At 41.5% G+C, this 16,676-nt stretch overlaps 1 protein-coding gene across 2 annotated transcripts in view; it reads right to left on the bottom strand.

Annotated features, from left to right (window-relative positions):
• ITIH5 (inter-alpha-trypsin inhibitor heavy chain 5) overlaps positions 1–16,676 on the bottom strand; it is a 101,552-nt gene that overhangs the window by 48,344 nt on the left and 36,532 nt on the right. For both annotated transcript variants that reach the window (XM_050804604.1, XM_050804605.1), the window contains 2 exons: positions 5,530–5,699; positions 4,405–4,521 (listed from right to left, as the gene is read on the bottom strand). In XM_050804604.1, coding sequence (XP_050660561.1) covers positions 4,405–4,521; positions 5,530–5,699 — 287 coding nt within the window. The remainder of the gene's footprint in view (positions 1–4,404; positions 4,522–5,529; positions 5,700–16,676) is intronic.

Raw genomic sequence — 16,676 nt, forward strand, 5'->3', positions numbered from 1 at the left:
AGGTTTGGGGTTAAACCCTGAAGTGACTCTGGCACCTGAGATGCATTTCTTTAGTTACTAATATGCTTGATGATTATTTCATAAGTTTATTGAATCTTCTTATTTCTTTCTAGTAGTTTGTTTTATAACCTTTGCTCATTTTCTTATATAGGATTAATTTTCATTAATCTGGAACAGTTCTTTACATATTAATGATATACTTCTGTCTCTTTCCTGCATGCAATTTTCTAGTCTTTGGTTTACTTTTTTTTTGTTTACAACAAAAATTTAAAATTTTTATGTAGCTAAAGTTGCTGATTTTCCCCTTTGTAATTACTTTTAGGCTTAAAAGTGATTATACTGCTTTTAGGCTTAGAAAGTTTCTTCCCACTCGAAAATCAGTTAAATATGCACCTGTATTTTTTTTTTTTTTTTTAACATATTTTGGGATGTGGCTCATTGATTACCTTTAGCCTCGTAATCCATTTGGAATTCTTTGCCTGGTAACAGTTTTAAATGTTATAAATTGGCACAGACTTTTTAGAAAATGTTTTTGGAAAATGTACCAAACCCACAAATTAGCTGGTATTCTTTGCCCCAGTAATTCCAATTCTAAGAATCTAATTTAAGAAACTGACACGGCATGCGTCAGAGATTTCTACATGAAGACAGTCATCCCAATGGGGTTTATAATCGCAAAAAATGGAAACGGCTGAAAAGTCTCTAATGGGTGGTAGGGTGAATAAATGTTCTGCAGCTATGCACTCCCATATGGTAACTATTAGCCACATATAACTATCCAAATTTAAATTTATTAAAATTAAATAAAATTAAAAATTCAGTTCCTCACTTGCATTAGCCATACTTCACTAGCTCAACACCCATATGTGACTAGTGGCTATTGCATTGGACAGCACAGGTGCAGAACATTCCCATTCTCACAGAAGCTTCTAGTGAACAGTATTGCTTTATGGCCATTAGAATCAGGTTTTTAAAGAATATTTAACTCCATAAGATATATTCATGATATGGGGGTGAATAAAAACATCAGAATACAAACTATTCGGTAGTCACAGGAATTCAGACTGGTTGCAGTTAATTTAATCATAAATATCTTCAGCAAGGTATGTTTGTTCAGAGGAAATACAAACCCTGCCCCCCGAAAAAAGCTTTTTTTTTTTTTTTTAGAAAGCAAAAGAAAGAACATCTGAAGATCCATAGGTACCTAGGAATTAAATGAGATGCCTGGGGAAACCTAGTACAGGGCACCCACTCAGTAACTGTTTAGTGATTCAAAATCCAAATGGGAATTATCATACTGATCATATGTCAGCCTAATTAACACTGTATTCTGTGGCCCACAATGGTCTTAAAAGAAGCCATGATTATTCTTCTGTCAGCATCTATCATACAGTCATCAATGTCACAAAACAACTTGATCAACAAATGGCACTTAAGAACTTGTAAGTACCTAGGGCCGGACGCGGTGGCTCAAGCCTGTAATCCCAGCACTTTGGAAAGCCGAGGCAGGCAGATCACCTGAGGTCAGGAGTTCGAGACCAGCCTGCCCAACACAGCGAAATCCCACCTCTACTAAAAATACAAAAATTAGCTGGGCATAGTGGCGAGCACCTGTAATCTCAGCTACTTGGGGGAACTGAGGCAGGAGAACTGCTTGAACCCGGGAGGTGGAGGTTGCAGTGAGCCGATAGCGTGCCATCGCACTCCAGCCTAGGTGACAGAGTGAGACTTCATCTCAAAAAAAAAAGAACTTGTAGCACATAATGCAAATAACTTCACAGGGTATTTGGTAAATAAGGAAAGGCTGTGTGGCCTCTAAAACGTCAATAAATATCAGCCACTATAAGAGAAAGCTTCACTTTGGTGTAACGAAAACTTTGGGAAAATCTTTGGGAAACCTACAAGTAACTTGAGCCCTAAGGGACTCTACAGTTTGGATTTCGCAGACACAGACAAAAAACTGAAAATCCTAAAACATCACAGAGGAGATTTGAAAAACAACTTAAACAAACATTTTCTTTAGCTTCCCAGTAAGAACTAAAAAAGCTAAACAAACGGGGTTTTAAAAAAATCTTTAAAGGAGCAGAGAGCAAACAAAACCGTGAGAAAAAAATATCTGAGAGAAGATGCAAATTTTAAGAGGTAAGCTCAGCATTTGGGACCACTTGTGTCTAAAGGATGTTTGTCACGGCCAAAGAGCTACCTGAGAGGCTGCGCATCCCCTTTGCAGCTTAGGGATGCTCTAGCAAACCTTCTACACTGTGTGCAAAGCAGAAATACACCAGCTCCTAAAAGGACTGCAGTCCAGCTTCGAGCCATCTGGGCTGCCCAAACACCTCCACCCCTGAAACTGAACTAAAGTAATCCCAGATTTTAATTCCCCCAGGGACCTGACAGAAACAAGCCCAAACCTTCTCTAGAGGAACAGACCATCATCCTAGGCCTCAAACTATTTCTACAAGCAGATTTTCAAATATTATATTCATCATTCGATCACTGCCAATGTAAAATACCGTACCTGGTAAAAACTATCCTTAAAGGATAAAAGTAAAATAAATCACTTTCAGACAAAGATAGAGAATTCTTTTTAAAAATATGCTCATGGATGACGCTCCTCATGCAAAAGAAAAGGAACTCCAGGGTGGAAAGTCAAGAAAGCAGAAGGAAGAAAATGTCAAAAATGGAGCCGTTTTCCGGTTGCGCTCTGGACAAGCACATGACGTTAAAGAACCACTAAAAGCTGATTCACAGAGCAAGGTTATTTTATTTTCCCCCTACATTAATTAGACATTATATTTGGCTATCCTCTAAAACAAGCTTGTCCAACCCCCGGCCCATGGGCCACATGCAGCCCAGGACGGCTTTGAATGCGGTCCAACACAATTTCATAAACTTTCTTAAAACATTGTGAGGTTTTTTGTGTGATTTTTTTTTTTTTTTACCTCATTAGCTATTGTTAGTGTATTTTATGTGTGGCTCAAGACAATTCTTCTTCTTCCAGTGTGGCACAGGGAAGCCGGAAGATTGGACACCCCTGCTCCGAAAGAAAACAGTTAAACCCTAGTCTCACATTGTATTTTGGAGTATGTTTTTGCTCTATCGGAGTGTTTTTGCTCTATCTGATGGTAAACCAGATGCCATGTAGAAGATACAGATTTCACTGCTGGATTTGTAAAACATAAATGGCTAAAGAAGCCATTTATAAAGTAGTAGATTGAGAAAAAAAATAGTTGCAATAGTTTATCAGATAGGAGTAGGTTCAACAGCATGTGAGGTGGGACCTAGAGGTGGACGCAGGTGGGATAGAGAGTTTTTATGAGATTTAAGATAGTATCTCACTCATTAAATCACAAAAGCATTGTGAATTGATTAAAAAAACGAAATAGGCCAGGCGCGGTGGCTCATACCTATAATCTCAGCACTTTGGGAGGCTGAGACAGGTGGATCACCTAAGGTCAGGAGTTTGAGAACAGCCTGGCCAACATGATGAAACCCTGTCTCTACTAAAAATACAAAAATCAGCCAGATGTGGTGGTGGACACCTGTAATCCCAGCTACTCAGGAGGCTGAGGCAGGAGAATCCCTTGAACCCAGAAGGCAGAGGTCGCATGCAGTGAGCTGAGATCGCACCATTGTCCTCCTGCTTGGGCAACAAGAGCATAACTCCATCTCAAAAAAATAAATAAAATAAAACAGATGATGAATTTTAAAAGACAAACTAAGAGATTTATGTTTTCGAAGAACGTAAAGATATTAGCTGGTCTGGCAACCAGTAGCTCTGTTTTCTATTATGTGAGTTTGAAATGTATTGTAAATGCAAGATTCTGACATTTATGATACCAAAATAAGATAAGAAACAGTCTTTTCCAGCGGTTTGCAAGAAAAGTATAAATAGTCATATTTTCAGGAATCTAATTTTTCAACATAAACTACATGACCCCTGAATGTCTCCCCACCACCTGGGAATTTTAAGATTCATCCTAAATTTTGTGACATCAGTCCTGATTTACTGAGACCTGAGTTCTTTATTCTAAGGAGGCTTCCAGTGATTCTATTCCACTGTTCTCAGAGGAATCATCACTGAACAGAATTATTCCATCAATGATGGTGCTGAGGACTGGCCCTGTCGATGTATTCCTGTCTCACTTACATTATCCACTCTGCCAGTGCCCTTTATTTCAAGGGATTTCTCTAGCACATCCCTCTGCTCTCTTAAAACCACCATGCTGAAATGACAGTTTATGTCAAGGACTTAACTGAATCCGCTCAGGAAGGCTCTCCATAGGCAGGAATCGTTGGATGGTAAAGCTGATGTTCGGCATCTACTGAACTTTATTTGCAAAGCAAGTCTTTGTCCCAGGCAAAAGCGAGAGAGGAATAAATGGGCAGTTGGCACTCGCTCACCTGCCGGAGTTTGGTTCCCACCATAGAAGCACTGCTGTCAAGCACGAATACCACATTCTTGGGTAAAGGAGGAAGGTCTTTAGGAGCAAAGTAGTGCACAAAATAGCCATTTAGAACCTGGTGGAGAGAAAAGAAAGTAAAAACGGTAGTACCTAGAGTAGGGAGGAAAAATACCTGAAGTGGGTATTCTATGGAATTTCTAAAAGTTAAAGCATGACACAGAGCTTAGGGTCAGATTCCACACCTGGAGTAAAATTATCTAAGCCCCTGATCCCTCCAATAGAACTAATTGCTAATTTAATCTGTATAAGGGTAGACTCTTCCCTTTAAAATCGATCAATGATGACTACCAGTTCAAGTTTAATTATCCATCCCCTGGACCTTTGCTACTTGAGAATTCTGCTTCCTTTGCTATCTGTTTTTTTACCAAGCATCTTAGAAGCTGAGACATGAAGATTCTCTACATTCTGGATGCAATTAATAGGTTTTAATATCCCCACCCTGTCTCTGGAACAATAAGACCTAAAGGAAAATGAGCAGACTCTTTTAATTAAAATGGAACATGGACCAATTGCAGTGGCTCATGCCAGTAATCCCAGAGCTTTGGGAGGCTGAGACGGTCAGATCACTTGAGGTCAGGAGTTCGAGACCAGCCTGGCCACCATGGCAAAACCCCATCACTACTAAATATACAAAAATTACCGGGGCATGGTGGTGGGTGCCTGTAATCCCAGCTACTTGGGAGGTTGAGGCAGGAGAATCGCTTGAACCTGGGAGACAGTGAGCCAAGGTCGGCCACTGCACTCCAGCCTCAGTGACAGAGTGAGACTCAGTCTCAAAAATAAAATAAAATGGAGCATGAACTAAAATTCTAATTTCATCTAAAACACCACAGGGGGCTTGACATTACAGATTTCACTTGCTCTGCAGATTACTGAAGCCAGAAATAGGTACGCTCAGCAAAAAAATACCACTAGTCTCTTTGAAGAACTATTTTAGGTTACAACAAATTTATACTAAGAAGCAGAAAGTTCTCTCTCCCTTAGGTAAACACTGGAATCTACAGTCTGAGTCTATCCAAAGTATCGACCAACCAATGTGAAATAGCAACAACAATCCCATTACCTGGATGTCCCCAATGCTCTGTTCTCTATTGACATCATATCTAATGATAAAGTCTCCCAAAACTCCATTCTGGGCAATCTTGGCCTGTTGTACTACACTAGGTTTAAAAATGATGTTGGCAAACGTTTCATTTTGGTTGATGACAGTAGATGGGGGAGGCCCAGAATCATCTGCAAACAAAGCAGAAACATAATTAATTTGTTTTTTTCCAAAAAGAAATAAGAACTGTTTGGCAGACACAGAGTTTTAGATTTCATTTTATTACAGGCTTGTATTTCACAGGAACTTCTAAGACTGTACTCATATATCACAATGTGACAAATATGTCATCATGTAGCTCCCCTCTTATGCCTATTTTTGAACCTTTTCTTATGAAAATTTTTAAAACACACAAAAGTAGAGAGAATAGTAAAATGATTCCCCGTATCCATCACCCAGCTTTAACAAGCATCGGCATGTTACCAATCTTTAGTATCTGTTTTTATCTATTCCCCGACCATTTTTTCCTAGAGTATTTTAAAAACAAATTCCAGACACCATTATTTCATCCATAAATACTGCAGTATGCCTTTACCTGTAGGAACTCTTTTACTAACATAACCACAAAACCATTATCACAAGTGACAAAATTAATGCTCAATGCCCTATTATTATCTAATTCTCAGTTTGTATTTAAATTTGTCTGATTCCCTAAAGAAAGGGTCTTGGTATGGTTGATTTGTTTGAATCAAGATTAGAACAGAGTCCCCAATCACATTCCATTTTTGTTTCTTGCTTCTTTTAATCTCCAGTGTCTGCCTCCACCTGTTTTCTGATGCTACATATACGTGATAAATCGCTGGTCATTTGTCCTACAGGATTTCTCTTTTTCTGTATTCCTTTTTTTTTTTTTTTTTTTTGAGACAGAGTCTCACTCTGTCACCCAGAGTGCAATGGTGCAATCACAGCTCATTGCAGCCTCAAACTTTTGGACTCAAGTGATTCTCACTTCAGCCTCCCCAGTAGCTGGGACTACAGGCACGTACCAGCATACCTGGATAATTTTTTGTTGTCGTTTTTTGTAGAGACAGGGTCTTGCTATGTTGCTCAGACTGGTCTTGAACTCCTAGGCTCAAGCTATCCTCCTGCCTTGGACTCCCAAAGTTCTACGAGTACAGGCGTGAGCCACCATGCCCAGCCTGTGGCTCAGTAAAAAAAAAAAAAAAAAAAAAAAAAACCTCAAAGCTTTTTAACATGAAATTTAGGATATAAATTCGAATTACAGAAAGATAAACAGATAAATGGATGTTATGTAATTTATGAAAACCTAGTGTGATGACAGATTAAGCAAAGGGCATCCCATCTTTTACTCCTGACCTTCATTTCCTGTTAGAACCCAGAGAATTATTATAAACCCAAACAACACTATATCTACGTACTTAGCAATAAAAACCCAAAGGATGAGGTCTGCATGCACCATGGAAAATAAGAAAACACAAACAAGAATTCTTAATCATAAGGGCATGTGGAGGCTTTTTATCCAGATATTGAATCAAAGCCAGACTTAAAACTGCTGCAAAGCCTCTGATTATCTTTTTAAACGTACTCAAGTTGATAGCATGAAATAGGCTGACCAGCAATTTCCCATCTCCAATTAGCAGAATGAAAAAGGAAATGAGGCGTTAAGTGGCCACAGTAATTTGTATTTAAAAATAAACTTCCTTCTGCTGGGGGTTTATTAGACACAAAAGTCAAAGGAAGTTTAAACATTTCCTTTAACAAAACAGACAATTATTTTTCAGAGACAATTTAGGTGTAACCTTAACAGGAACCACAAGGTAGAACAGATTCTTCTATTATTCGCACTTATCAAGGACAGGGATTTTGGAAGTGATCAGAGAGCCAGCAAAGAGAAAAGTTTATTTTTGTAGGGAGACAGTTACATAAGAGAGAACATGCATCCACAGATCTGCTCATCTGAAGGAGGTGGGAAAATCCAGACAGTGCATGGACAGTTCTGCGTGGCTAGGGAGGCCTCGGGAAACTTACCATCATGGCGGAAGGCAAAAGGGAAGCGAACACCTCACCACGGCGGCAGGAGAGAGAGAGAAGAAACGGGCAGCGCCAGACTTTTAAACCATCAGATCTCGTGAGAACTCACTATCACGAGAACAGCAACGGGGAAATTCACCTCCATGGTCCAATCACCTCCCACCAGGCCACTCCTCTGACACATGGGGATTACAATTCCAAACGCGATTTCGGTGGGGACACAGAGCCAAACCATGTCAATTTCCAACCTTAACTATATAGAATAGAAGGAGGGGCCACGCGCGGTGGCTCATGCCTGGAATCCCAGCACTTTGGGAGGCTGAGGCGGGTGGATCACCTGAGGTCAGGAGTTCGAGATCAGCCTGGCCAACATGGAGAAACCTCGTCTCTACTAAAAATACAAAAAAATAGGTGGGTGTGGTGGCTGTAATCCCAGCTACTAAGGAAGCTGAGGCAGGAGAATATCACTTGAACCAGGGAGGCGGAGGTTGCAGTGAGCTGAGATTGCACCATTGCCCTCTAGCCTGAGCAACAAGAGCAAAATTCCATCCCACAACACACCCACCCCCGCAAAAAAAACAGAAAGAGCAATTAAATATACAACTATAAACACAAGCCAAACTTGGGATACCACAAGGCAATTAAAACAAAAGAACTAATATTGCTATTTAGAACATGGTTAAACCTCACAGTCTTCTTGAAAATATCAGATACAAAAGGGCATGTTCTCTCTGCTTCCGTCTGCATAAAGTTCAAGAGGAGCAGGAAATATCCATGGCAACTGGAATAGAACAGTGCTGGCTTTTGAAGGCCAGCTAGGGACCGGGAAACAGGACAGGGTAATTTTGAGGAAGGGTGAAAATATTTCGTGTCTTGATGTGGAAGGCAGTTGTATGAGTGTATACCTATGTAAAATTTTATCAAGCTGTACACATGACATTTGTACCCTTTATGGTGCATGTACACCCCAGTTATTAACATTTAAATTTATTGTTAGCAAAGTAGATTAAACAGGCATGGAACATAAACAATGTTATTTGCCAAACCGACCCCTCTCTGCCCTCCTTAGGATGAACGTGCATGGGCATTTGTTAAATGAGGATTAGGTGTGTCCAGAGCAATTCCGGCCGGCAGAGTTAGGACCAGGGAGAGAGTTTCCGGGAGGCACTTTTCAGCGCAGTGTTGGTAAACTCTAAGAAAGTTGTCCTGTTGGGATCAGCCGCTTTCACAACCCATCCCATTAGAAGGGCTCAAGCGAACCCTGGAATAATCCCCCCCATGAGGGTGTAGAGCAGTTCTCACAGTGTGATCTTGAACCAGCAGCATCAGCAGCAGCTCCTGGGAACTTGCTAGAAATGCCAGTTCTCAGGCCCACTCCAGAAACTCGGAGTCAGAAACTCTGGGGATGGGACTCCGCCATTTGTGTTTTAACGAGCCCTCTGGGTGATTCTGGTTTTTGCCCACAGAAAATAGGTATGTACCCCACACACAGTCTGTGTGCCTTACACATAGAAAAGAGTCAATAAAATGTGTTGTATGCAATTAGGCAGCACTTAGATTATCTCTAAGATTCTACAATAATTAGATTAGACTCTATGCTGCCAGCATGTACCTACTTAGTCTTGCTTCCAATCTGTCTCGTGAAAATGCTTTTCACAAGCTCCCTGAATCAATACCATTCATGGCTGAGTAAAAGCACTGGGGATTAGAAAGTATAATTTCTCTCTTCATCATTCACTTGACTAGGCTCTTTGATATGGACCATGAGGAAGGATACTGTATGATTATGTTGGTTTCCTAGTGACCTCTGGTTTTACTAGTTCATGATGAAAATTCATGAGATTCAACTAAATGGGCTTATTTTACACACCCAAAGAGTGGGTTGATTCTCAGTTTGGTTACTCCCCAAGGAGCCTGCTTCCTGAGGCCAACCACCGCCCAGTAAGAATCAGACAGTAAATGTGACCCAATAAATTTTTCACTACGTTGTTTTTTTGTTTGTTTGTTTTTGTTTTTTTAAAGTTTACTGGGAGCAATGCCAGAGGAGCATCTCTGGAAAATAGAATCATCTTTTTATTAAAGGGGAAAAAAATCTGTTAAGTAGGTTCGTATGGGCTGTTCCACCGTTACTGACCAAAATTCCAGAGCAGAAGAACATGACTCCGTTTTTCCTTGCTGTGAATGGGGGCTCACCCTGCTGACCGCCACAGATATTTCCTAAGCACAAAAATGAGTGTCACCCGCAGGGTCCTCAAAGTCTCAGGTTAATGAAGACCACAAGGAAAGAGATTGGTGCAGACCAAAAAAGAGGAAGAATCTGACACACTTGTCTAATGAGAACCCATGTCTCTTTCCTCCTTCGTGTTCTCTCCTTCCTGCCGACGTCTAGGGCGAGCTGGAACAGCTGCCCCAATTTGGGGAAGGCAGAGTCTTCTAATGCCATCTTCCTGTCTTCATGCAGGCATTGGCGGTCCCATACAAGAAAACCCCAGGGATAAACAACTGCCCCTCCTGCCCTTGGGAAAATTCACTCACCCTCTTCCTCCACTCACCGACTCTTCCCTGCCTCTCAGGCCACCAGGGTTCCCAGGGGGCACTCTTCTTTTCTAAAGCCCAGTATTTTTGAGCAAGAAGCTTTGTGTTATCTTTGCAAACTACAGAATACCAAAGAGAGTGGGCTCTAGAGTGTGACTGAATCAAAACGACTGACTTACTATTCCTGAGCTTCAGTGCCACGTCTGTTACATGGGAACAATTCCACAGTCATAGAATCATTGTTGAGATGAAGTGAGATCTCATATGTAAGGTGCCCGGCGTGGTACCTGGCAGACAGCAGGTGCTCAATACATACTAGCTCCATCCTCTTCCCCTTCAGAAGTAGTTTCTTGTACTCTTTGTCCATTATGAAAGGCAATTTATAAAGAAAAAAATGCTCTTTGATAACATACAGTTCACATTTTGTCATGAGAGTTTTCTCTATACCACTGAAAGCTTGATAAAAACAAATCATATTTCAAAAGGACAGACACATAATAAACATTCATAACAGGAAATTCAATAGATATACACATTATACATATGTCAATATACTTACATAAAGAATAATCTTTAAAAAAAAATCTTTACAAAGTATAATGAAGTCAGTAGCTGTCTGAAAGTCCCCTAAAATCATATACAGAATTTTGCACGTAAGCGTAAATGTACATTTTTTTCTGAAGAAAGGATGCATTAATTTTGCCACATTCTCCAAGGACTCTAAAGAAAGTTAAGAACCATGCCTATAAGTGCCATTAAATATTCCTCTGACTGATCCTATTGGGTGATGACAAAGTAGTTTATAGCTTGTGCATCAGAGCTGAAGAGAAAGTTGAGAACAAAACATATGTCCTTAGTGATGTCCTGATACACGGATGTTGGTCACAAACATACAGTCTTTTCCCAGACAATTATCACGTGGGGAAAATTGGCAGCCAACTGCTGTGTAAAATGTCTAAAGGTGAAAGATTGAGGAGCAGAGCCTCATGCTTACAACCATGGGCTGGAAGCGCCTCCCTCTGGGTCGACGGGCAGAGGGATTTCCTGGCCTGTGTTTCCTGAGGGTCTGGGTTTTGGCTGCTGTGGGAGAAAAGCAGCCAACACCTGGTGCATTGACAAAAGGATTTCCCAACACACACTGCCTGCTCATTTCCTCTTTAGAAAGAACCTTAAATTGTCTATGTTTGTTTCTGAGCCCTGCTCACCTGGGATCCAACGAGGCAATTTCTTAAATATATGGAGGTCAAAAATACTGTGAATAATTGGAGCACTACGCTCTGAGGGTAGCAAATAAAGACAAAATTCAAGCAAATCAGCAGAGGATTGAAAGAAAAACTGGTAACACAGAGGCAATGATGACAAGAAGGAATTTGGTTAAATGCCTTCATAAGTCTCTCACTATCCACAGTTTTCTTTTGAGAAAGCATTTTTCTTCCTCTTACATCAATGTTTGGTATTTTAAATCCTTTTGGAAAACAGTGTCATATAGATATGATAGCAACACATAGCACAGACTACTAATTCAAATTTACAGCTGAAGGGATTCAAACTCAACTCTAGTATTCTATAGTTAAGTAGATGTTTGCCCAGGTTTCTTAGCGAATCAGCTTTCTTCACTGCTTATTCAATGCTCTTCCTTCCTAAAACAATAGATTCCCAACTCTCAGTTTCCATATTTGAAAAACTTCCCAAGAGAGACTATGCATGAAAACAAGTACAGCTACCTCACCCAGCAAGCACACATTCTAAAAGTGAATCCTTAAAAACGTGCATTCTCAGGCCAGGCACAGTGGCTTATGCCTGTAATCCCAGCACTTTGGGAGACCGAGGTAGGCAGATCACCTGAGGTCGGGAGTCCAAGACCAACCTGACCAACATGGAGAAATCCCATCTCTACTAAAAATACAAAATTAGCTGGACATGGTGGCGCATGCCTGTAATCCCAGCTACCAGGGAGGCTGAGGCAGGAGAATCACTTGAACCCAGGAGGCAGAGGTTGCAGTGAGCGAAGATTGTGTCACTGTACTCCAGTCTGGGCAACAGAATGAGACTCTGCCTCAAAAAAAAAAAAAAAAAAAAAAAAAAAAAAAAATATATATATATGCATTATCCCTTTCTGCCATCACGTTGTGTCCATTGGAGACCTCAAATACTAGCTTCTCCAAGCATTTGAAACTCAACCAAATGGAAGCCCACCGGAAACAATGGTACAGCAGCCAAGGAATATGAGACTGAGAGACTTCTGTTAAACGCCTTTACAGTGTTCTCTGGCCCGCAGGCAGAGCAGGGGCTAATAACCGAGAAAAGTAGAGTGGCACTTGGTACAGACACATAGTGCAATATAATTCAGCCTTAAAAAGAAGAGAAATGTTGACATGTGATACAACAGGGATAAACTTTGAGGACATTAGGTCAGGTGAAATAAGCCAGACACAAAAGAACAGATACTGTATGAGTCCACTTACATGAGGTATGCAAAGTTGTCCAACTCATAGATGAGACACAAAGGAGAACAGTGGTTATCTGGGACTCCAGGGGGAAGGAGAGATGGGGAGTCAGTGTTTAATGGGTACAGAGTTTCAGTGTGGGAGATGAAAAAGTTCAGGAGATTGGCAATACACCAGTGTGAATAGACTCAACACTGCCAAACACTTAGAAATGACTAAGATGGGCCGGGCATGGTGGATCACACCTGTAATCCCAGCACTCTGGGAGGCCAAGGCAGGTGGATCACTTGATGTCAGGAGTTCAAGGCCGGCCTGGCCAACAGGGTGAAACCCTGTCTCTACTAGAAATACAAAAATTAGCCGGGCCTGGTGGCGTGAGCCTGTAGCCCCAGCTAGTGGGGAAACTGAGGTAGAAGAATCACTTGAACCCAGGAGACAGGTTGCCATTTTTTAATTGCCAATTCTAAGTTCTGCAAAGGCAGCGACAACATCTTAGACGTCTGTAGATTCCAGGAACCTTGCACAGCGCCAGAAACATGTGAGAGTTCACTTCCAGCTTGTGGAACATTGAGGATGAAAATGATGAAACGCATTAGCACGTAGCTGGGCAAATGGAGGGAGGAGCGCTTCAAGGGAACTGATGTTTCTCTTCCCGAAAGGGTTCAGGGGTGTGGCTGATGCTCTTGGTGATCTGCATCACGTCCCCCGACCCACCTCTGGTTCAGCCACAGCTGTGGTGGCCCGGGTCACACACACTGACAACATCTACCCCCCACAGCAAGCCAAGGCAGCAGGAAAAAGGAAGAAAAGGAGTGAAACCTCACAGTAAAGAGGAGGATGGCTCACCAGTATTGGGCTACAGAGAAAAGCCAAAGCCTCCGTGCCACACTCTTGGGTTGACCGAGCCACAGCCAACATCAAAACAAACAAGATAATATGGATTTTCATATGGGATTAAAAACCAAAACACAACCAACTATGAGGTCAAATGATTCATACCTGAGTAATTTCTGTGTGAACAATGCTGGAAACCCTCACATAACAACCAGATTGTTTCCTGGCAAAGGTACAGAGATTTCGCAGAGGCCAAACAGGGGCTTGCCCTTCCAGCCGCAGAGCAGAGACTGAACCCAGGCCGGGACCCTGGAGCCGGGGGTTTCACAGCCAGTCACAATGCAGCCCTTTAACGGGCAGAGTTGTCCCATTTAGCAAATTACGATACAGAATGCCTGGTTACGTTTGAATTTCAGATAAACAATGAATAATTTCCTAGTACAAGCATATCCTAAATATTGCACAGGACATAGTGTTTCTCTGAATTCAAATGAAACTGGGCATCTTATATCTCATCTGGAAACCCTAGCTAAGGGGGATTTATCTAGATTTTTCTGTAACCAGAGTCTTCTGGAACCAAAGTTAGTTATTACTTTTGTCTCTGAATCCCTGCTTCATGACAACATAAGTGCTACACCTAAGAGCTGGCAAAATTTACCAACGTAAGCCAAGAAAGTGCTGAAAACCTGATAGCACTGTCACCACCAACAGCTATTTCCCCTCAGTTCCTTCAACAAACACGTCCTGAGCACCCATTCCATGCCAGGAGCCACATCAAGTGGCTGCGAAGACAACCGAAGCCTTCACAGCAAAGGCAGAGTCATGATGCTCACAGAGCAAAGAAAGACATCAGAATAATTTTAAAAACAGGAGGTGGGGGGCAAGGGGAGGGAGAGCATTAGGACAAATAGCTAATGCATGTGGGGCTTAAAACCTAGATGGCGGGTTGACAGGTGCAGCAAACCACCATGGTACATGTACACCTGTGTAACAAACCTGCACGTTCTGCACATGGATCCCAGAACTTAAAGTAAAATTAAAAAAAAAGAAAGAAAGAAAATAAGAACATAAAGTAAAAAAAAAAAAAAAAAAAAAAAGCAAAAAACAAAAAAAATTTAAACGGATGCAATTCAAGCCGTTCTTGGGCATCAAGTGAAATGGAGGACACTGTGCTAGTCTGTGGTTGAGGGGACTTGGTCTTACGGGATATGTGGCTGGTCAGTAACCTGTCCTCAAAGACAGCTGCAGTGTCAGCCACCAGGTCTTCCAAATAAAAGGTCATAAAGCTGTATTTCCAGAGGTTCTCTTCTTTCCAATGACGCTTCCGCAGTTCTTAGGATTATTTGAAGATTGACATTTTATTGGACACAAACACAGGAGTGATATGATTAAAAAGCAAGCCATAAATTGGGTGGCACCCAGTCCTGCTATTTGCCTTCCCACGCATGTGAAGGACCCACAGGTAACTGCCAGAGAACACAGCAAACTGGCTTCCAGGGCATGTGGAGGGAGTGGGATTCTGACAACCTAGAATGTAATTTTTTCATTTTTAACAAAAGTCAAGGTGAATCTCATAGAACATGAAATTACCTTTTTTTTTTTTTTTTTTGAGACAGAGTCTCGCTGCTGTGTCACCCAGGCTGGAGTACAGTGATGCAGTCTCAGCTCACTGCAACCTCCGCCTCCCAGGTTCAAGCGATTCTCCTGCCTCAGCCTCCCAAGTAGCTGGGATTACAGGCGTGCCACCACGCCCAGCTCATTTTTGTATTTTTAATACAGATGGGGTTTCGCGATGTTGGCCAGGCCAGTCTCAAACTCTGGCCTCAAGTTATCCACCCACCTCGGCTTTCTAAAGTGCTGGGATTACAGGCCTGAGCCACCGCATCCAGCCATAATTAACCATTTTAAAGTATAAACAAATAGCATTCAGTATATCCACAATGTTGTGCAAACACCACCTCTATCAAGTTCCAAAACATCTTCATCACCCCAAAGAAACTCTGCAACCATCCAGCAGCCACTTTCCATTTCTCCCTCCTGCCAGCCCCAGGCAACCACCAATCTGCTTTCTGTCTCTACAGATTTGTGTGTTCTGGACATTTCAGCTAAATGGAATCATATACATGTGACCTTTTCAGTCTGGCTTCTTTCATTTAGCGTAATGTTTTCAAGGCTCCTTCATGTTGTAGCATGTATCCGTGTTGTGGCATGTATCCATGCTGTAGCATGTGTCTGTATTATAACATGTATCCATGTTGTAGCATGTTTCTGCGTTGTGGCATGTGTCCATGTTGTACCATATATCCGTGTTATGGCATGCATCCATGTTGTGGGATGTGTCCATGTTGCCCGGGTTGTCACATGCATCCATGTTGTAGCATGTGTTCATGTTGTAGCATGTATCCATGTTGTACCATGTATCCATGTTGTAGAGTTTGTCCATGTTGTAGCATGTGTCCACGTTGTAGCATGTGTCCATATTGTAGATGTGTCCATATTGTAGCATGTATCCATGTTGTACCATGTATCCATGTTGTAGCGTGTGTCTGTGTTGCAGCATGTGTCCATATTGCAGCACGTGTCCGTATTGTAACATGCATCCATGTTGTAGAGTTTGTCCATGTTGTAGCGTGTGTCCATGTTGTAGCATGTGTCCATATTGCAGCATGTGTCCATATTGTAGCATATATCCATGTTGTACCATGTATCCATGTTGTAGCATGTGTCTGTGTTGTAGCATGTGTCCATCTTGCAGCACATGTCCGTATTGTAACATGCATCCACGTTGTAGCATGTGTCCATGTTGTAACATGTATCCGTGTTTCATTCCTTTTCATGCCTGGATAATATTCCATTGTATGCATAGACCACATTTTGTTTTTCCATTCACCTGTTCGGGAGCCTTTGTGTTGTTTCCACTTTGGGGCTACTGTGGATACTGCTACTGCAGACATTCCTGCACAAGTATTTAAGTACCTGCTTTCTGTTATTTTGAATATATACCCAGAGGACTTGCTCCATGTTTACATCAATGACACTCAATCCTGACTATACTCTCTAGTAACCTCGAAGGGTTTAGAAAGAATTCCAGACAACCCACTCTAGACAAGTCCTACCCTAGACAAGTGAATGTGAATTTATTAGGGTGGGGCTAGGGAGCTGTACTTTTGGGTGTGATATTCTATAAATGTATATTAAACACTTAAAAATCTATAAGTAATTTTTTAATTTTAGTTATTTGTAAAGTTAAGAATAATGCTGACTATTTTTTCTGGCACTCAACAGGTATGGTCGTATGAC

This window comes from Macaca thibetana, chromosome 9 (genome assembly GCF_024542745.1).
Source record: "Macaca thibetana thibetana isolate TM-01 chromosome 9, ASM2454274v1, whole genome shotgun sequence".
NCBI lineage: Eukaryota > Metazoa > Chordata > Mammalia > Primates > Cercopithecidae > Macaca > Macaca thibetana.